The 23,275-nt window shown below is 34.7% G+C and overlaps 1 protein-coding gene across 1 annotated transcript; it reads right to left on the bottom strand.

Annotated features, from left to right (window-relative positions):
- Positions 1–13,300: 13,300 nt before the first annotated feature.
- On the bottom strand, positions 13,301–17,447 carry LOC144714373 (vacuolar protein sorting-associated protein 32 homolog 2-like). Its single transcript, XM_078589098.1, has 7 exons — positions 17,171–17,447; positions 16,926–17,025; positions 14,894–14,979; positions 14,666–14,757; positions 14,054–14,168; positions 13,782–13,979; positions 13,301–13,505 (listed from the first exon to the last, which is right to left on the bottom strand). Exons 1-6 carry the CDS (start codon positions 17,240–17,242, stop codon positions 13,791–13,793), a joined length of 654 nt encoding a protein of 217 aa, XP_078445224.1. The 5' UTR covers positions 17,243–17,447; the 3' UTR covers positions 13,301–13,505; positions 13,782–13,790.
- Positions 17,448–23,275: the final 5,828 nt, after the last annotated feature.

Raw genomic sequence — 23,275 nt, 5'->3', positions numbered from 1 at the left:
TCCAAATTTAAGAACTAAAAAATGACATCATCATTGATCTTGGATACTCAGAAACAAGCAATGCAATCACACATAATTGACCCAAAGAATGTAATCAGGCCCACTTAGATGAATGGGACGGATCAAATCTTCTATGACTTATGACATTGTGGCGTGTTGTACCCAGAATCATATCAAGCAGATATTCATAAAGAAGATGTTACTACACTGGAATGTATGAATGAAGTCGACAAGAAATTAGCAACGCATGACACATCAGGAGAAAGTAAGCTATTATTGAGGTTGAAACCTATCAGGCATAATAAAGGCATAAATGGAAAAAAAAACACATCTTTGAGACGTCCACTAATGCTAAAAAGCTACATTATTGGGCATGAACGCATCAGTTAAAATGCTTATGTATTTCAGTGGGAACTCACTTCCTATTAAGTATGATTACTTCATGATAATGTATATTGTTTTAAGGGTAAAATGGAGCACTAATGGACTGATATCACCCTAAGCTCAAGAAGAAAAGGGACTGAGTCAAAATTTGAGAAGAGACTGATATCACCCTATGCTCAACAATTTCAAAGGGCAAAATGAAGAAGTGCTTAAACCCAAGGAAAAATATGGCACATCCTCCATATAAATCTCAACAAAAGAAGCTACATAAACTCCTTGCTTCCAGTCTTATAAGGTTTGACACTTCAAGAAAGATTACCTTATTACCATAATACTTGTGTACAGCAAGGTAATATGATTTCTCAAGTTTGTTCATATGTTAACCGTGCCTTTGTTCGGAGGCCAATATTGTTCATCCGGTGTATTGACAGAGGCAAAATGTGTAATTGTTTTTTATTGTCGTCGTAATTCTAATTTGTCAACAATCAAATAAATTTCTAAAATGTATATAAACTTACTCATGTATAGCGTAAGGTCGTCTCCACAGGGACTGGCCTTTAGGTATGATTCTATATTTAGGTAATTAGTTAATAAAATGTTTGGTAGTACTAAAGAGAATGGGAATAAGAAGAGATGACTAATAAATAAGTAGAGGGGATATTAGTTTAATATGGTAATAAGATAAGTGTATAAGAGAAAATCTCTAATATTACATGCATGTACTAGAGATACTAAGAATACGAAGGAATTAAGGAATTAGATGTTATATTTGAATATGTTCATAAAATAGCTAGCGACAAAGTATAGAGTAACTAATAAGAGTGATTAGTAGTAAGTGGAAAGAAGAATTGAAGTAGATATTTAATAGATAGGGAAAGATTTAAATACTGCCTAATCTGAATATACTAAGTAATTATATAAGTATTTAAATATTGGGATACGATAAACAGATTAATACTAGTAAATAACAAGTATATCTATTAGCATAGGTTTGTTTATAATAGTATACTATTATTTATATAGGTATAATACTTGTTCTAATAATTAGCATATATTTTTTAAAGTTTTTTATAGCTTTATATATTTTGATATGGTTTTTATACTTGATTTAATGCAATAATGGGTCTATTTAGTCGAACACGCGAAAGGTATTCGACCAAATGCCAATAAGGGGGTCGAAGAAGAGATATTTATACAGTACTTACTTAATTGTAAGTTTATATATATATATATATATATATATATATATATATATGTATATGTATGTATATTATAGGTTTATAAAAGGGAATTGTTGAACTAAGAAGGGTGAATTAGTTCCACTTCTTTTTATGTGTATAGATTCGTAGTTTAAATCTCCCTTACTTCACTCAAATGGCAATAAATTTTTACCCTGCTTCGGGGCACTAATGTGCCCTTACTGCAGCCATGCCTCGCCTGAGGAGTCGCCCTGACTCCTCTAATCACTTCGGCAAATGCAAAGTGAGAAAGAAAACTGTTTGCGATGTACAATCGCTCGCGCTAATCTCGAGTAATCACACACTAAACCACCTGCTCGGTGCCGACGTCTCCTTCGACCTCAACCTAGTGCCTTCTCAGCTTCCAGCTGCGTTTGTAAGCCTCCCCCTCAGTCCACTCTGTGATGACAAAGTCCTCACATCACTGGCCACCTTTCCGTGTCCAAGTGGATGTGATCTTCCTCCCTTTAGTGCACTTCCCTGAAAGGCAATATGATGACAATATCGTCATTGACCTTAGGTCAACTTTTCTCCTAACCCTAATTTTCTTCTGAATTCTATTTTCCCAATTTCAAGTCACAAATAGTGTATCAAATGTCAATCAATGTCAACTACCAATAGATATAATCAAATGTAAGTCAAAATCTAAAATAATATCAACTGGTAATAAATCTGCTCAATTGTGATAAGATAATCTGATGATATCAATTGATGTTTACTAATATCAGAAATATTCAAAGTAGACAATCAGACCAATCAAAATTAAAAGATCAATTGTCTTAACACAAATCAAATGTGATTAACAACTCAATCAAACAATTCAACTGTGTAAATACTGATCGAATGTGATTTAGGAGATATCAATACAAATCAAGCAATTCAACTGTGTAAATCCTGATCAAATGTGATTTAGGATATATCAATTCAAATCAAACAGTTGTTTCAAATCTGATCAAATGTAATAAAGATATATCAATTTAAATCAAACAGTTAAATCAATTCTGATCAAATATATATATAGGAGACATCAAATATATTTGAAGATCTCAATTAATATATTCAAGAAATTGGTTTGTATAGTTACTTAGATTTCATACAATCAAAAATTCAAATTCAAATTCAAATGTAAGAGATGAATGGATAAATTTTTAATTGAATTTGTTATATCTGAAGAACACTGATTTTTAAGCAATTAATTTAAAACCAATCAGAATTAGGGTCCTGAAATTAGTCCAATATTCTGAAGTCAAATTCAAAAATGATTTGAATTAATCAATGATTTCAAATCAATTTTAAGCTATCAATAGATTTAAAAATCAAGAAGTCAAAGAAAGTTTGTTATTTGACGTCAACTAATAGGAAAATTAAAATCGAATTGAATTTTATATCAATTAATTATGTAGTAAAAGTGATTTAATATTTAATCTATACCAATCAAGATTTCACTTAGATTTTATATTTGATTTCGCACAATCAAGAAACTGAAATTAATTTGTCATTTAGATTTCAAAAAAGCCAATACCAAAATCGATTTTTCAAATTATGAATGATTAAATTTCGATTTGAGATTCTAACTTCTGAAAATCAATGAATTTAAAGAACCTTCAAATCAATTTCAAAAATCAAGAAGTCAAAAACATTTGTTATATGATTTCAAATAATAGCAAACTTCAAAATCAAATTCAATTTTATATCAATTAATTATGTAGTACAAGTGATTTAATCTTTAATCTATATCAATCAAGATTTCAATTAGCTTTAAGATTTGATTTCCCACAATCAATAAAATGAAATAAATTTGTTATTTAAATTTTTAAAAATCCCAGATCAAAATTAATTTTTTAAATTATGAATGATTAAATTTCGATTTGAGATTCTAATTTCTGAAAATCAATGAATTTCAAGAACCTTCAAATCAATTTCAAAAAATCAAGAGATAGGTGCCTGAAAATTTATTAATGATTTGTTAAATTAATAAAATATGGAACAATTTAACCAGAAATTTCTTGAAGAATCAGGATTCCCAAACATACAGATGATGAGATTCACTATCCTTGAATTTCTTCACAGCCAGCCACAACTTTCAAGAACTAATCAGTTAAAGAAAAAAAGAGATCGAAGTTTTTCCAAAAATAGAGAGAGTGGGCTCTCCAAAAGTTAAAGAAAACATATATAAATGGCTATTTATAGCCTTCAACCCTTATTAGGCCCAATTTCCCTTGTCTTTTTGGGCTTCTACCTTAATTATAAAATTATTATCCCTAATATACTGCATCACATATTTATCTATTTAATAAATAAATGTCTATATTCAACTACTTAATTTATCTCATTTAATATCTATTTTATTGAATCATCAAAATCCTTTTCCTAACAGGAATCAATGATAATGAGAGTCTTTCATCGAACGCCCCTCGGGTGTTCGACAAAATGCTCAATGGAAGTTGAGGAATAGAAATATTTCTATAGTATTTAATTATTATAATTTTTGTAATGATTTAGATTGATTTCATAGATAAACTCAGAGGTAAGTGGCTATTTATGTAGAACGCCCCTGGGGTGTTCGACAAAATGCCTGATAGACAAGATCGATAAGAGTATAAGATTTTGTTTTAGTAAATTTCTGTTGAGGGAAATTTCTGTTGAGCAATCGCAAGGTGTTCGACAGAATAGGATATTTGTATAATTTTTAACTTTTTTATAAAGTGAAACTTAGCTAAGTCAAAAAATATCCATCAAACACACTAGGTGTTCAATGAAATGCCCAAACAAAGTCCGTGAATCAAATGTATGAGGGATAGCCTACAAGGATCAGATCTCACCAAACGCCCTAATTTGGAGAACAGGAGTGCCAGCACCAATGGCCGCTGCCGAGACTCCGTTTAATCGTTCTCTTGCTCTCCTACACCGTCCGGGTGCGACTCGATGATGCTCTGACCATTGAGAGTACTTTGAGCAGTTGAGGCATGTCATAGCACCTGAACCAGCCCCTCGGTCACCTGCGAGAGTCCTTTGCAGTCCCTCTTTTCCTGCGGCCAGAGATAATGAAATTCGGGCTGTGCATCCCCTTTTAATGGCTTGGGAGGGTTCCTGAGGTCGTCCAATGGAAAGGGGTAGCCTTGGGGGTCCTCCCATTCTGTTAGATGGCCTGGCGTCCCCCCCCCCTGGCCATCAACCGTAGTCTGGACAGTGTCGTTGATGGCCAGGGGCAGTGTTGAACTGCCATTGGCCGTTCGAGCGACCTCATTTGGGATACAGGGGTACAATTTAATTACAACCGTGGACCCATCTTATGGTGCACCCCGCACCTGCTCTATCACCATCTCGTCAGCACTCCTTAAGCTCCCCAGAAACCTTCTTGGCCTCGTCTGATTCATCCATTGAGGGTCCCACAGCAGTGGGACCCGTTAGAGGCTTGAAAAAAAAATAATTAGAATGGGCGGATTAGATTTCCACCATCCCATTTTCTTTCTGAAGATCAGATGGCGCGATCATATCCGCCTTTTAAAAATGGCCCGAAATGATGTGGGCTTTGGGTGGGGTCGGCTTGAAGCACGGTGGCTTTTCTCTTTTTGTTTTCTTTAAGATTGTGGCACATTCGTTTGCGAAGAATAAACTCCGTGACAGCCTGCCACACTGTGATTCTAAAAGAAAGTGGGATTTCGCAATCCCCTGTCAATTAATTATAGAAACTGAAACGCTAATAAAGTCCCGCACAATTCTTTTTGAGTTCAAATTCGTAACTCTCTATTGTGCAAAAGTCTCTATGGTCCTATTCTACTTGTGTTGTCAGCTTGGGCTGTTCAGTCGGGAGCATAAGACCGGCCAACTGGTTGTGGGGTGGCTTGAGTCATGTGATCGCTGGCCTACGACTGGCTTGGGCTTGGACATTGTGTGCCTGGCTGGCTCAATATCTGGCCCAATAAACCCCATTTTTATTATTTTATTTCTTTATCATTCGTATTTCTTCTTCCACGATAGTTTTCTCTATTTCTGTCTTCAAATTCAACACAGGCTTCGCCGGTACACTTTCATAAACAACATTCTAAATAGAACATTAGAAAATTTAACAAGTCTTAAATGTATAGATTAACGAAGAAATATTTAAATTGTATAGCATGCATTTAAAATGATGTTAAAACGCAATTTTTCATCATTTTCTCTATTTCTTATATGAAATCCAATATTTCATAATAGTGTGTAAAATACATATGTAATGGTCCCAAGTGGCCTTAATTACATGACTCATTTTTTATTTATAAATTAAGAAAACTATGGCACATCTTCCGTATAAATCTCAACAAAAGAAGCTACATAAACTCCTTGCTTCCAGTCTTATAAGGCTTGACACTTCAAGAAAGACTACCTTATTACCATAATACTTGTGTACAGCAAGGTAATATGATTTCTCAAGTTTGTTCATATGTTAACCGTGCCTTTGGTCGAAAGCTAATATTGTTCATGTGGTGTATCTTCCTAGGGTTGTCTGCATTGTTGGTAAGCCAACAAAATAGTCAATTTTACCAAATTCAATCCCTTGTCATTGTCAATTTTAACTTATACAATAAAATTTATAAGACCTTACTTAAGATGTATAATAATAAATAGACGTATCGTCCAAGGGAAGCTAGTAAGGAATCCAATTTGATGATCTGCTTGAGTAATCTGACCCTAAATAGAGTTAATTTGATCTTCAATGAAGATCAAAACAACCTAATTAGACGAGGAAGTTGTAATAGGGGGTAGAAGAGATGAGAGGGATAGAAGAACTAAGGGGCTCTAGATTGGCTTCTTTGATCAAAAGAGAAGGGTCACATGGATCAATTAGAGAGGTTGAGGGAAATTTTGACTTGGTTTGGTTGGTTTGGTTGGTTTTGTAGGTTTGATAATTCAGAAAAAACTACAATATTAGATAATAAAAAATAAATTTTAATCTCCTAGAAATTGATGTATTTTATAGTTTTTTTAATGTGCTCTTGGAATAGCTAGGTAAATTTCTCAATCTCTCCTCTCAATCTCAGTAAGATCTTGTACATTTTGCTCAACTCTAGAGATACAGAAGTTCAGACCAAGATCAAGAAGATTGAAGAAGAAATTTAACTAAAACATCATCCAAAATACACTAAAAGTTCAAATACAAGTAATAAATAATGTACCAAATAGGTTGATCCAAGCTGGAGCTCCTCTCGGTTTTGTAGCCGCGATAGAGCACCATCCAGAATAAGCTTCGCCTCCTGAAATTCAGCTTTTATTTTTAGGTCACATGGTAAAAAATTACCATTTTACCCTATTTAGAAATTAATTTGTTATCTTTAAATGTATGCTTCATCTTAATGATCCCACCATACAGATGGAAACAGGAGATCAAGATGAGAAAATCCATAAAAAATCATCTCAATTGGACTTCAGGAGCAATAGTTATGAATAAATGAATTTAAAGCTATTTTATCCATTGGATTTAATTCCATTTATTTATTAATTTTATTTTTAAACAAGAAATAATGTGTCACTGTCTCATTGGCTGACAAATTTTAAACTTCAAATAGTGAGAGATCAAATTTTAAGCCATTGGGTTCATTCTCGTTGCGCCACGTACCCCTTTCTTGAAATCAAAATAATGAGAAAATATAAAAAATAAACATTGTACAAATCGCCTTGCACATATGTGTGTTTGTACGGACGCCTCCCATTCAAACGTTGCCACATCATCAATTGTGTGTGCGCTGTGTATACACAGAGAGGGCAAGAGAATTCCCTGGAAAGTTGCAGAAAAGTTCCCATTAAATGGGCGTATACAAAAGGATGTCGTGCTAAAAATATTTTTGTATTTATTATTTTTTCTTTCTCTCTCCTATTTTTTAATAAAAACCATTAAAAAATACTGCATAATTACAATAAAACCCTATAACTATTAAATAAGATCTTTATGCCTGAACACACAACTGAGAGCTGTTTTTTTAAGGGTATAATTGCAGAAACAATTAAGAAAACCCCCCCCAGACTTTAGAATTTCTCTGAAACTCATATTTTCTTATAAATATATCTGTTTCTAGTTAAAAATGAATTCTTTCATCAAATAAATTTAAACAAAATCCAATAAAATCCTAGAAAATTTTAGAAAATTTAGAAATTCGTCCCCACATTAGTCAACAACAGAATTAAGTTTAAAACCTGCAATTTTCATTTAAACAACATTATTACAAGCATAAATAAATTCCATTAATTAATATAAAATTAGGGAAAATTAGAATTCACTTGGAAACCTTATTTATAGGTAAATATATGATAACAACCCCATTTTGAACTCCTTAAATGCATAAAATTGTGTGAATTGCTTAAAATAAAGACCAAATTTAGTATGTTATCAATTGTGAGGATCCAAGTAGTGCTGAAAGACACATCTACATGCAAAAAGAGTACTATATAATTAAAGGTGACTACAACATTCTGGTATTCTAAATACTGGCCATCGTTTAAACTGCAAATATACTTTTTTTTCGCTTTGGATAAATGAGGCTATAGCTTTTGTTTTTGAATTTTTTATCTATTTTATGAATCAAATCTTCTTAGCAAATGGTACTTAGTACAAGATAATAACCTATAAATATTCGATGTAAATGTCCAACGGCGAATAAAGGAAAACTGATTAATGTGAATTCTAGTGCATTATGGTACAAAAGATCAAAGACAATTTATTGAAGGACCATTTACCTTCTATTTTATGATGGATTTCTCAATCCCCTTAATCATCAAGCTTTCAACACGTGTCAGATGTATCAAAGGAAAGCGAACAAGCACAAAAAGAAATTGATACCTATCAGTTTCAGCCGTCTTACAATTGATACATGCATATATTTGACATGCATTACGTAAGGCATCATTGAATGTATAATGATACTTTATCACGTAAAGATGACTATTCTCAATATGGTCTCCGATGTTTTATTTATGAGAAATCAGAATCTTGAACATATAAGATGAAACAGACCTCTCTGGTGAACACTATGGAAGATATGATGGCTGAGGAGAATGACCTTTTCCAAATACCTAGATTTTATTGGTATCATTCCTCAATACATTATGTCAAGTTCTCTCATGATGAATGGTGTGGCTGAATGATGGAACCTGACACTTCAAAATATGGTGACGATTATAATAATTAAATCAAGTCTTCTCGTCAACCTCAAGGGTGAGACATTAAAGAGTGCAATATATACCAAATAGAAAACCACCAAGAGGAACCGCTAAAATCTAGTTTATGAGCTTTAAACCAGAAGGAAGTTTATTCTATGATAATTTCATGCTTGAGATTGTCAAGCCGAGGCTAGGCCCTATAAGCCCAATGAAAGAAAACTCAACCATGTATCTTTTGGCCTGAAGGCTCAGTATCTAACTTGATTTGAAGTACCAGCCACGGAAATTAGTAAAGGTACTTTTCACCAACTTGAAAGCATTTGATGGAATCCAAAGACCATTAAACCTTCAGTGTCACAATCAGTCCACAGTTTTACTGAATGAATTGACGCTTTACTGAATGAAAACACATGGACATTGTGTCTTAGCTTTTCAAGAAAAAATTTAAAATGGAGAACAATATATAAAGCATCACATGTGTATTATGATGAATAGAGTGTATTAATGAAAACAGAATGAAATGTGGAATGTCTGATTGACTCGCCATCAACATATGTTAGTGATCTTTAAAGTTTCTAGGAGTATCCAAATGATAAATAAGATTCTAGAAAACTCTAGATCTCACTAGAATCTTCGAGAACATTAGAGTTAAAGTAGTCATCACTCACAGGAAACATTAAGGGTATGTATGTTGTTGTATTGGTTAACGAGTGAGCAACTCACAACTTCAAAAATCCCGCAATGCTGGAAACTTCGTCACCCTTCATAGGGATTTTTCTGAGTAGGCCATAGCACATGTAGAGTCATACATGACCTCTTACCTCTCGCCATGGGTATATTTCATGTTTAATTGGGAATTTAGCAGCTCATGAGCCTGGACTGATTCTATTACACTCAAAATATGCCATGTTATGCAACCTAGAATTCTTACAGAAAGGTCAAACCTAGATTCTAAGGCTTCAAGAATTTGGTAAGACCAAACAAAAATTTAGGAACTTATAAGTTATATGTTGTACCAACAAGTTAGGAATATTCAACATGAGGCTTTATAACTAAGGTCTCAAATGAACTGATGAAACCTTGATCCATTTAGAAGTGACATAACTAACCATGCTAACTCATGAATATGTCTAGAAACTATCAAATGAAGGAAGAAATTATTTTGCAAGTAAAAATCTTATGTTAATACATATGATCGTTATGTTCATGATAATAACTGGCACTTGACAGAATTACTAAGTGGCCAAAACATTGTAAACATGAATTTTAAACAATATGAGTTCAAATGTGTTATTATTATCCATTAAAAAGGTCTATAAACTATTATTTTTACTGATTCATTAAGCCGGGATATAATTTTGAGGAATGTTTATGTTATACCTTGCTGTCTCCCCACAAGATTCAGGTCCAAACGAAAAAAATCCATTGATAGGACAGAATGATATTCTAAAATTTTTGTTTCATTAACTATTTCCATTCTACTAAATAATCAATTTTTAGCTTGATATCAGTGAAATAGGTCAATAATGAGTATGAATTATATGTCTATAGAATCTATGAATTATATCAGCGCCAAAAAAATATCTAACTTAAAATACAGAATAATTAGTATGATACCACGCCCATGCTGCATATCTATGGAAAAACTCAAAAATAGTTAAATATAGTTATAATTTGATTACATTACATCTAAATCATAATTTCATTTTCATTATGTTTATTGATATGTTCATAGTAATTGAAAAGTGTTGGTGAATTCTGATTGTAATAAGATTCAATGGCAAAGGGAAGAATAAGAAGAAGAAGAGGTCAATAATTTTTAAACTGATTGGAAGAAGAAGACTGATCAGGTATAACAATGGACATACATTGTAATGAGTTTGATTAGTACTCTCTTTTAGTTAGCATATTGTTCCAGATATCCAGGATCAGCCTGTCAAATCTGAATGAGTTAAGAGATGAATAAGAAATAAAAGAAATATACAGAAGAATAAGATGAGACCATACAAATTGAAGTATTCATTTTATTTTCAGTTGTTTTAATTTTGTAGTTCCACAGCATTTAATCGATTTTATTGAATTGAAGCTCTCTGAATATATTATAAATAATAAAAAATACATTATTGATCTTCACTGGTTGGATTAAACTGAATCAAAAGATGATACTTGAAGAATAAGAAGCCCCGAAGAGAAATTAGGAGAATTGGGGGCATGCTGTTTCGGGTTGAGATATGTTTAAAGGTTCATATGTTGAGACTGCTATACAAAATTAGGACTGAAAATAGTAATCAAATATTAGTATTGAAAATTATCAGCATAAATCATGTATTAGCACAAATCAAAATTAGTGTTGAAAATTATTTAGTTAGAGGTTGAGAAATGATGGACTGGGAACATGAGATTTAATATGGTGAGTTGAGATAAAAGAAGGGGAATTGCAAATATTTTGAATTTTAAAAAATGTGATTTATTGATATAAAAAAATAAAAAATGGGAGATTGTCTTAGATTACTACTGAAATATATTAATCTTTAAAACAAAACTGCTAATAAAAGTATAATATGAACAAAGATCAAGCCTTAATAAAAACTTGAAAGAAAAAGAAATTGACCAAGTCCCTTAAATTTGAAGAGAGAACAAAATAAGTTCCTCTGTCGTGGAATCCACAGTGCTAGATGATAGGAGGTTGAATTTTCTTTTTGTAGGGAGCTGATATTATGCAGAGCACATTTTAGAGGACAAGAATCAGCAAAAACCCTCATAGACAGCAGCAACAATGGTTTTGGTGTGTGTGCATCAGTTGCAGGTAGTGGAGAGGAGAACATATGAATTAATTTTCCTATTTTCATAGATTGTATTGTGTGCTTATGCTTTCTGTATTTAATAAATTAATGTTTTTATTCTTATTTTCGTTTTGATAGTTTACCATGCATTCATATTTAGTATAGCAATTCCCTTCTGTAAAACTTATATGAAAGTTCCAAAAGGTTACTGACTCCCTTTCTGAGCCCAAAAGTGCATTCAAAGGAATATGATAATGATAGGAACCCTTGAGTTTCTATCGAGGAGACAATGGGATGGGGGGAGAAGACTCCAGGATGACCATCAGAAGAGGGACATGAGATACAAAGGCAAACTTCGGCGAGACGACAGGGCAGGCAGAGTGGACTTGCCACAGGCTTACAATACCACAAGTTCCTTTTCTACCCTCTGGTGAAGAGGGCCACATCACTAAAAGGGTTGATGAAATGACGAAAATGCCCTTATGGGTTGGGGTTTGTTTCAGATAAAACTTGCTTTTCTTTGAGATAAATAGTAGATAATAATACTAACTAAACAGCAAGGCCGAGTGAGATATTTTAATTGGGGAAGAACTTCAGGAATGCAGGAATCCAATTAGTCATTCACATGCTAAACCCTCAAGGCTAGAATGGATATAGATAATGTGGACGTTAATGGAAACTCCGAAAATGTAGTTTCCTTTTTCCCATTTGATATAACACTAGAGGTAAAAAAAACTAGGACTAAAGTGAGCAATTATTCCAAATGAACACATTTCTCTCTGGGGAGTAGAGAAATAGCCCTTCATAGGAAAACCAAGTCTGGTTTAAATTAAAAATTAGCCCAGGACACGGCAATCCACCCCTCTTACGAAGCCAACAAGAAGAGCTCCTTCAGAAAATGTTTCGAGAAATGTTGAAAAGGATGTACATGCTAATACACCCATGATCAAAGGACAATAATATTCACGAGGTTAAAATTATTCAAAGTAAAAATTTTCTATGCATCCCCAGCAGGCCATGGTGGAGCAAAATCCTGCTACCTTGTGTAAATTGCAAGGACACATAATTGTAAATATACCAACAGTTCCTTCCCTCAATGCAGCCATTGTAACACACTACCAATCTCTTTGTGCCATACTAAGATTTATTTCTTCAAGATCCTAACCCAACAAGGTTACAGTTTGTGCAACACCACCAAAGAGAAACAGATGGTACCAGAAGACCCATTAAAGAATACATATTGAACCTAAGCCTGAGTGAAGTCAAAGGCTGATGACACTGACAAGGAATATAATCTAAATATAATACTGGTAGGCAAGTCTGCAAGAAGAAAAAAAATGACATGCAAGGACTTTACAAAGAGCTCGAGCATGAATGCCTCACTATACTGAAAGTTCTATACTGAAACAAAGATCTACTTTTGACATAGACATGACCATGAATGGAGCATCTCAAAGGGATGACAGGAAATAGGGTTAGTCATCGTCATCATCATCTCCAAATTTTGCCTTCTGCTTTTTTTACAAGATGAATGATGAGACTGTGATGTTGACAATGATCAATTTCTCATCTAACTGATTGTTGCATTTACTAGTGACAACGAAGATTCGACATCCCTCATGAGGATATTAGACAATTCTTAGCCCTAAAGTCAAACCTTGATTGTTGGGAGGAGAGAGCCCAATATAGAATCCATCTACACTTCATGGTTTCATTTGCATTATCATTGTGCTCGTAAGGATCATTCAACGATAATAATCGTACATGCCAATAATAAACTATTTCACAAGAGGGAAAAAACCAGTTTGGTATCACAAGAAGATGCACACGTGTAACCAGTGTATGGTGTCCCTATCAATAAAGATATAATACAAAGAAAGGGATATTAAGAAATAACATTTCCTCTGCCCATTAACAACTCCAACAAATCCCTGTGACAGAGAATTTCCTGTATAGCACAGCCCAGCTGCAACAAAGAACAAACAATCCCACAAGATCCATAAATTTCATGTTTGATCCAGACCTACTTTTATTGTTCAACAATCTGAAAGGATGGGTTATAAGTCTGATCGGAGGATATACAGAAGAATAATCCAGGCCAGGATCAGGGAATAAAAGTGCTACTTGTGTTTAGGTTTGTCCAGCAAGATATAAACAACGTTCCACAATCCTCAAGGCTACCTAGTAACAATTTATTGTTGCATTCAAAGACAAGGATATATGGGAGGATAAAAGAAAGAACCTGATTGGATTACGATGCCATTTCAGCTTGCAATGCTGCAAGTTCGTCTTCTTCGGCAGTGTTCCTCTGCGGGACAGGACGGGCAGGCCTGGCAGTTGGGACATGAATAGGAGCGGCAGGGGCAGTTGTGGCAGGCTGCAAGAGCTGTTCCTCCAATTCAGCTCCCTCCAGTTCTTCAAGCTCAGCCTCCAGTTCATCCTGCCAGAGTATAACAGCTCAATATGGCTGAAAAATATAAGAACTAACACGTAAGTTTGTAAAAGAGAGAATACTTCATCGATGTCCGCGATGGCACCAATAGGAGTAGCTAGTGCCTCCTGTATCTGTTTCATATTTTCTGTCTGCTCATTGATCTCATCCATGGTCTTGTCAACATCATCAATGTTACTGAAAGAGGAAGTAAAGCATGAGTCGAGTGCTTTTGAAAAAAGAGATAATTTAAATTTCTAAATATAGATGTGAAATAAATTTGTCATACTTGTGAGAAACCCAGAACACTACGCATCAGTGATGATGATGACAATGGGAAAATGACAAAGATAATAGATAGGCAATGATAAGTCAACATCATCCTTGGAATTCCTCAGCCTACACGGCGAGCTTCTCAGCCATGTTGAAGGTAGAAAAATGAGGATGATTAATCATCATCCCTGTCTTCATCCATAGATGTCTTCATTTGTGATCGCCATCATCATGGTAACTCATCCATAATAATGGTGATGACGACAACATTGACATGGTCATCGTCACACAGGCTTGGGAGAATGAGGATGAAAACTTCTGGGTGACAGCAATAACTCTATCCTAGGACAACGGACACTAACCCAGAAGAAGGAAAGACCCATAAATCTCTTGAATGTTGGAATTGAAATGCATATGCTTACGTGGCCTTTTGCATGGCTTTCATAGCAGCCGCTCCACTTCTCAAAGCATCAACAGTCTCCGTCGTTGCCTTTGCTCCTTCCAACATTGTCATCTAGACGAAGGGTGAGAATGGGTTAGAGCATGATACTTCGAAATTTCAAATTCAAACCTGTCTTTAAAGACGATTGAACTTCATCTTTTTATTTTTGTTTTGTATTCATTTATTTTAAACAACTCTCGATCGTTACCTGATCATGAATCCGCAATTGAAAATTTCCGAGTTGCTCAACTTGCTGTTCGTACAGCCTTTTCCTCTTTAAGCATTGTATAGCAGCTGAGAAGACAAAAAAGTCATTTAACAGAAGATAAAAAAGGCAATCTTTACTCTTGTTGATAAATGATATATAAACGCATTTTGTTATACAACATGTTTCAATTTACAACACGGATATTCATGAGTTTTTTCGAACATCCAAAGCTAGTCCCTCACGAGACAGACATCCAAAGCTAGTCTCAAATAAAATAATCACAACTGAATCAACAGACAAGTTATAAAAAATCATGATAAAATAATCATCTTTAAGAGTATCCATGTTGTACAGCTTATTGTCCTCTTTGGACAGATGTTAATAATATTACTTGTAGCATGCTGCTGAAGAAAATTTCCAACGAAACAGAAAATGATTTTGGAAGGAAAAACGTTTGATTTTCCGTAAAAATTTCAACAGTCCAGTAAATGTTTTACACATATTCCATAAAGTCATCACAAGGATACATAAGAGGCTCTAGTGTAATAGAAAACTTATGAGGAACTCCATCAAAAACATTAACTTAAAAAAAATTAAACTCCGCATTTGAATAAAAAATTATAGACAGAAGGGAGCTATTTTAATCACTATGCGTTGGGCATCTGTATCAATCCGGATCAACCAGCATCAAGAGCTCAATCGCCAAGTTTAAAAGGGAGTCCTGTTACTACATTTATTCTCGCAAGTATGCTTCACAACGTCTGCTTTCTCGGCCTACCCATTTTCTAAATCACGCTCTGGATGTAAATTACCTAAAATATGTTGGTGGTTCTACCCTCTTATTATTAAAGACTTCCGCTGGTTTAGATATACAATGACTACATCAAACAAAATCAATCATTTGAGGATTGGAGATAATTTATTGTGTTACTATTCATTCATCAAGGTGATACGGTAGACAACTTTTCCCCAAAAATGTCAGCGAAATACTTTATTTGAGGCAACCGAAACATTAATTTATCCTAGTAACGGTGGTATTAACAAGTACAATATCATTCTTATCCATTTAACCAGTCCCAATTTAAATTATTACAAGGTACAAACCGGATTTATCCCAAAACATTCCGTAGAAAATGCAACAGCTTTGGTTTGGTCCCAGTTAACGCACATTTCGGACTTGAATTGGAATTAAAAATGGTGTCTTTTGAAGAATACGAACTAGAAATGGTAAATTTCATATGGAAAGCTGCCTATAATATATAAAGATCAAGACATATCAATGTTTACGTTTTCCGGTGAGAAATATTAATAAATTTGAACCTAACGAATAAAGGATCATAGAAACTCCAGAGCATACATATTGCAAAAGGAAAGAACCAAAAAAATCATGGAAGCAGCAAACGTTATAAGGTTTTGGCCGACAGGTTAATTGCCTATAACATAGGCTAGGGGTGGGAAAAATAGGATAGAAAACTATAGATGATAAACCAAACAAAATTGAATTTAGACCAATCACTCATTCAATGTCGCTGGCTCGTTAAAGATTCAACAATTCCGCGCAATGTCAGGAACCACGTCTCCGTCAGTTAGTCGTACCAGAGAAATTTAAGTAAATCAAACAAGTCATGGGGAAACGCAAATTTATTAAATTCCCATCCACTGGGTCCAAGCACTTAAAAACCCCACAAAATCTGATAAAATTATTCCTTCTATCACTGCGACAGTTATTTTTGGAGGAAATATATTTACCTCAGTTCAAGGAATTTCTAACTTCAGATTATGCCAATCATTTTTCCCATGAGCGACAATCACAACATTAGCAAGGAGACAAGAGAGAGTTCTTTGGGAAATTCACTGGTGTTGCATATTATAAGGGCCAAAATTAGAATAAAACTTTGGAACAATTCCAAAATCAAAAACTTTCGTGGGATACATCCAGAAAGACAACGGAGAAGCGCATCAAAAGCGCCAAACTCAAGATCAATGATTGATAGAAAAAATGATCACATATTAAATACATCTATTCGCATACCCCTTTTGTTCTTGGCTCGCGTAAACTCCTTCGCTCTTTCAACTTCGGCAGCCGCCTTTTTCAGGAGAACTTTCTCCTTCTTCTCTAGCATCTCGAGAGTCTGCGCAGTCGGCGAGAAACGATCAGACAAGTCACCCGCCAAACAATCAAATGAAATTTCTTCCCATTAAATCACCCCCAATTACAACAATTAATAGGCTTCCGCGTATTATAAAACGATCGGGCAAGAAAATTGAAGGAACAACCTCATTCAACTTGTCAAGAGTGGCGAGCGTGCTGGTTTCCGGCTTGGGTTTGCCAAATATCCTGGAGAACATGGCTGATGATTCCTTTGAACAACGCAGAGACGGATCGGCGACTGGACGATCGCCTTCAATCAAACGAGAGATGAATTAACCGATCGAATGCCGTCTACGGCAAGATCAAACCCCCGATCGACGCGGGAGGAGAGACGAGGATGATCTCCTTGGCCGATCCGATCGGTCGTTGAAAACCTTCAGAAGCAATCGGGGTGGACATACAACATCACGTAAACAAATAAATAAAAGAAAACGAAATTACATCAACTATTCGCACCTCAACTATTTTTATTTAGTCATATACTCGGTCCCCTTTTCTGGACATTTAAACAAATTAGAAAGATATTCCGTCTTTATGTTTTTTTTCAATGTAATAGGGGGAAAGCTCAAATTGTGTGACTATATATATACCTGCCGAAGTTATTAGAAACCTGTTGCAGACAACAATTGTTAGGGTTTGTTCCAGCTTCATAATTGGAGAAGTACGTGCGATACTGAGCCAATGGTAATTCTTCATATTTGTGAAGGTTTTTTGGGCGAAATCTGAGTTCAGTTCTTGCGATGAGTTTTATTCCTGATCTATGCCCGGAATCTCTTCTTTGCTTGGTTGATTTGTGTTCATGTTTCTCTTTGGTCCGTTTCTTCGATTCAGATCTTGTGTTTCCTTCGATTTTATATATGTTAATGATGTCTTTGCGTGTTCTGCAAGCAAGATGTATGGCTGACATCTTAATTGGCGTGTCTGATCTTTATACACGTTGTCAATCAGAGGTGCAGGTTTTTAGACATCTTTTGGTCCGTTTCTTCAACTAACACATCAATGTCTATGTAATGTAACTGATGATAATCTAATCTCAATGATATGATAATATCCTCCAGTTGCACCAGCGTTATTTTGTGGTTTCAATTTCGGACTGGTATTCTGAATTATTGAGACGTTTTCAAGAAAGTGCAGTTCTTTTCGCTATTCGAAACCTCCAGTGAGGAAATTGTAAATCTCATTTACGTGTCGGACTTGCATTCAAATTTGTACCAAGCTTCGGACTTCCGATTCTGATAGATTTTCTGTGTTAGTTCGATGTTGGATTCAGGATACCGATTCTGATTAACTGGGACTGAAGTTTGGCTCATTGGTTATACCGGTGCCTCATGAGTTGAATACAGATCCCAACATGATTTTCATCTTCTCCCTCTCCGTCTAGATACCGGTGAGTTATCTAGGGGGTCGTAGAAGACGAAACAATACCCACTCTACAACCCTGTGTTATCTCTTTTTAGAGTAAAATCAAAATGGAACGTCATTAGACAAAGATCTAGCCTCACCCAAACGAAGACAAATTGACATGAAATCCCAACATGAGATCCTTTTATGAAAGTTTATTTTCAATTTGATATTATATGTACTCATAATTTATTTTGCAAAAGTAGGTAGAAAATATCCACGCCTCATATTTTTCTACATGATATATATGGCACAAATGTGATGTACATAAGCTGGTAATATTGTTGTTATGACTGGTCAGATTGTACTGAATTGACAACCTAAATTAGACAACTTATATTAATTTTTTGTCTTTGAGGTTAGACAAAAATTAAATTGACGACTTAAATTAGACAAACTTAAATCAGACTTCGAGGTTAGACAACAATAATTAAATTAAAAAAGGATTATTAAATTAATTTTACTTTGTAAAACTTAGAAGGGAAGGGAGGCAATAGGGCACTCATTACCAGCAGTCTAAAAGATTTATTATATTGATACATATTTTCAATTTGACCATCAACATAAATTTCTCCTCTCTCTTTGACATTGACAAGTCAGCTTGAGCAGATTTGGACCAGATCAAACTAGACTGGAATGGACTGTAACTGGACAGAACTTTGGGCAAGGATTAAGTCATTTATAAAAACCAAGGCCAAACTGAGACTATCAAACCCTAATATTCATTCACCATAATGGTTCGAATTTTAGCACTAGAAACCATCATAAGACAATTTCATAGTCAACTGCAACTCAGGAAGCTAAGATTTTTCATATCAATACATCAATTTGGAGTTAGACGTAAAGAAGTAGAGTATATCTTTTTTTGGTAACTAATCTCTATAATTTGTTGGATTTTTTAGATCATGCTTGTTTGGATCTTCTGAGATGGGCTTCTGAGATGGGTTTTGTTCTCGATTGCCCTTGGCAACCCGTTATGGTTCATATTTCCCTTTTTCAGCTCAATGTCGAATCTATGTTTGGTATGAAAAAAAAAAAATTTAAAAACCGAAACTGTTAGTCTCTTGTGAAAACAATCCTCAAGGAAGAGAAAGAGAAGAAACTAACTTGCATGTGCATAAAATGGGCCCCATCCTCTATTTATATTGTTGTTCAATCATCAAACTTCTAACAAAAATTTCCCAAAACTCTCTTTCCTAAAAAATAATTGACTAAATATTATCAAGTTTGAGTACATCTACTAGTTGTCCAAAAACCTTGTGTGTGTATCCTCAAAGCTCAGGTATCGATCTAGTTCATAATTTTAATGACCTAATAACCCTTATTGGATTGTCCTTATTAATTAAGTACACTGCAAGTAAATTAATTTATCAACGTTTAGTTAAACTCAATTGATTTGTTAAGTAGTTGGCCAATGGTGTGCTATACTACACTTATGCCATATAAGATAGTATATCAACTCTCTCGGCAAATATTTATTGTCATCAATTATCATGTAAGGTCCTCTCACGGATTCAAATTGTGCGTTAGACGTTAATTTGTCGTTGTCAATTAATTTGCCTACAATCAAATAAATTTGATAAAATATAGAAACTTACTCAGGTGTGCAATACGAGTAAGGTGGTATCCACAGGACTGGCCTTCGGGTACATATTCAAAATGAGTTAGTAAAAATATAATAGTAATAGTACTGGATATATTAAATATATGAAGAAATAAATGTAATTAATAAGTAAATATAAAATAATATGACAATAAGAAAAGTAGAGAAGATAAAATGCCTGATATCATATGTATATATGTACTAGATATTAATAATAAGAAAGAAGTGACATACTAGATATTATATTTAAGATGGTAGTAATAAATTAGGGAAGAAATATAGAGTACTTAATATCTGTAATTAGTAATGAGATGGAAGAAGTAGAAGCAAGAGACGTGATTAAGAACCTAGAGAAATAGATTATTATATATATTAAGAAGATAGATAGGAAGAGGATAAGTATCTAATATAATATACTATATAAGTGGTCAGAACAGTATATAAGAGGGTTAATACTATAAATTAACAAGTAATTATATTAACATAAGATTGCCTATACTTTAGAATACAACTTATATAGGTGACCTCTTTAGTATATAATTACTATCGGTATTTTTATTTTTTATATTTTCATAGGTTTTTTGTAGAATTTTTGTATTTGATTTACTAAAATAATGGGTCGATTTAGTTGAACACCCAAGAGAGAAAATACTAAGAGAGGAATTCAACCAATAGGAGGTCGAAATCAGAGAGATAAATGTTGTATTTGATTTTTATATAATTTTTATACGTTTATATAGGTTCTTAAAAGTATAAAATCAAATATACAGGGTATTTCTATCAAACGACCGCAAGGTGTTCGACAGAATGGCCCATAGATGTCAAAATAGGGGGTAATCAATATTTTTATATATATTTTTATAGACTTCATAAAATCAAACTTAGATAATACAAATAATGTTCATTTAACGCACAACGTGTTTGATGAAATGTCCAAATGAAATTGTGATGATAATTTTCGACGACAACTTAATCAATATTGTGATTGAACTAAAATAATTCAAACTAAAACAACTCAAACTGTTTCTCATCAGGATGAAGACAAAGAAACTTACCAAATCGCCATGAATCAAAGTAAGGGGTTGGCGATGCCCAATCGCTGCCGCCTAGCTTCGGTATGCAATTTCCCCCTTGCTTCTCTATCTTGTTGACATGATTCTTTATCTTCATCTTCTTCAACCTCCTCTAGTGCCTTCTGGAGCTCTAGAAGCCGTCAGAAGGTTGTCACACCCCTCCTCTTACTCTGCCAGCCTTGGACGGGTCCTTCGTCGTCTCTAAGAACCTCAGCTGAAAGATGGATTAATTGAGGCCTTTGGGGCCCCTTTAACGGTCTGGGAGGGATCCCTTAGGCCGTTCGATGGAGGGGGATGGTTTTGGGGATCCTCCCTGGCCATTGGATTGCCACTGGTCCCCCCTCGCCAGTCTAAAATGGCCTCCGACCGACGGCGTTGGCGGCCAGGAGTGAAAGTTGACAGAAATGCCCTTGGCCGTCCAATTGTCCTTGTAAAAATTCAACGACTGTGATTAAACCGCAGCTGTGGACCCCTCTTATGGTGCACCCTAGTCGTTGCCAGGTCAGTGCATCATCGGCACCCCGTCAGCCTCTAATTCGTTCTGATTCGCTCGCTAGGGGGCCGGTGATCCACGCCAGCATCCAACAGCTAATCAGGAAGGCCTGTAATAGAACTAAAAGATATTAAATAGGACGGCTAGATCTCAGCCTCTGATCTTCTTTAAGAAGATCAGACGAGCAAGATCATATCCGTCTTTTTAAAGAAGCCCGAAAAGACACGAGCTTCGAGCCAGGTTGGCTCAAAGCCCGGTCATACTTCTTCTTATTTTCTTTAAATAGCAGCCCGTGGGGCTGCGATCATATTCTGGTTCTTTCGCCAGCCTGCTGTGGTTTAAAACTAAAGTGAGATCTAAATCCCATATGGAATATTTTAAATAAACGAATCACTATATAAATTTTGGCACATGTTTTCTACTAAATTGACATGCCTTACCTCTTGTGCGCGCGATTGGACTTCTTAGTGGGATTCTTCTGTTGTCCTGCTCTCCTTGAGGCAATCTAGGCATGCTGTCAGGCATAGGCCCTATTAACTTATGGGCTGGCTAGAGCCCTGCGCTCGCTGGCCTTCAGCTGGCTTGGCTCTATTCACCTGTTCAGCTCCTTAGTCGGCCCAATAAACCCCCTTTTTATTTTTATTTACTTTCTTATCACTCTTCTCTGTTTCTTTATCCCTTCAATAATTCTTTCTTCTACTTTGACTTATCTCCCAAAAACATAAACTGAAATACTAGATAGAGCATTACAAATTAAAATGTCTTAAACATATTTTTGCTTAGAAATTCTTTAGTGCACCAACCATGTATAAAAAATGACATTAAAATGAATTTTTTTATCATTTGCTCTATTTTGTGCATAAAATACAATATCTCATAAAATTGGGGAAAATACACATGAAATTATTCTAAAGTGACATTAAAATAAGTATAATAACATGACACATTTTGGGTTTATTATCCTCTTCTACTTGATTCTCTTGAGTTAATTAATATATTGATAACTATCAAACCCAAATTAAACATTATATCAGTGCTGATAGATCACAAGATAATCTGATAACCTATTTTCTAAAATTTGCATTATTGTAGGTAGGAATTTAATAATATCATCTTTCTTCAGTCAATGTCCTCTAATACCAATTTACCACAACTAGACAAGGCAGATGATCCCATATTTACCACAATCACCTTCATTGAGTTATTGCATTTGAGATTAGATGATTTGGAGTCCCCTGATTACAAACTCGTTGGCCATAATCGACACATAATTGTCCATCCAGAATGCATCTTTGGTGTCTCATGTCTAAAGAGTTCTTAACCTTGACATGAATCAACCTGATTCAGAGTTTAGTATAGTGTCATTTAGTGATTGATACATATCAGTATAGTTAGCTCTTTTTCAAAAAGTATCCACTATGTATCGTTAATGTCTTTTCGCTCATTCCTATGGGATCATTTATGCTCATCTAATGAGTGTGGCTAGATACTGATATTCTATCAAGATATTCCATTTTTTCACGCCCCTATGAAGCGTACTGAAATAGATTTTCATTTTGTAAGAGAACAAGTTGCAGCTAATATTATCGACATCAAATTCATTACAAGTCAAGGGCGACTGGCGGATGCTCTGACCAAGCCTCTTCCGAAGCCAAAGCTC

The sequence above is a fragment of the Wolffia australiana genome, chromosome 17, assembly GCF_029677425.1.
Source record: "Wolffia australiana isolate 7733 chromosome 17, ASM2967742v1".
Taxonomy (NCBI): domain Eukaryota; kingdom Viridiplantae; phylum Streptophyta; class Magnoliopsida; order Alismatales; family Araceae; genus Wolffia; species Wolffia australiana.
Note: the sequence above shows the minus strand (reverse complement) of the source record. Positions and strands in the feature narration are given on the sequence as shown.

Bases quoted from the DNA above. Each gene is read 5' to 3' on its own strand.
- LOC144714373 (XM_078589098.1), bottom strand. From the start codon at position 17,242: ATGTTCTCCAGGATATTTGGCAAACCCAAGCCGGAAACCAGCACGCTC. The intron at 14,758-14,893 runs GTAACGATCGAG...CCCTTCGTCTAG, and splicing joins AATTGCGGATTCATGATCAG to ATGACAATGTTGGAAGGAGC. The intron at 13,980-14,053 runs GTATTCTCTCTT...ATACTCTGGCAG, and splicing joins CCATCGCGGACATCGATGAA to GATGAACTGGAGGCTGAGCT.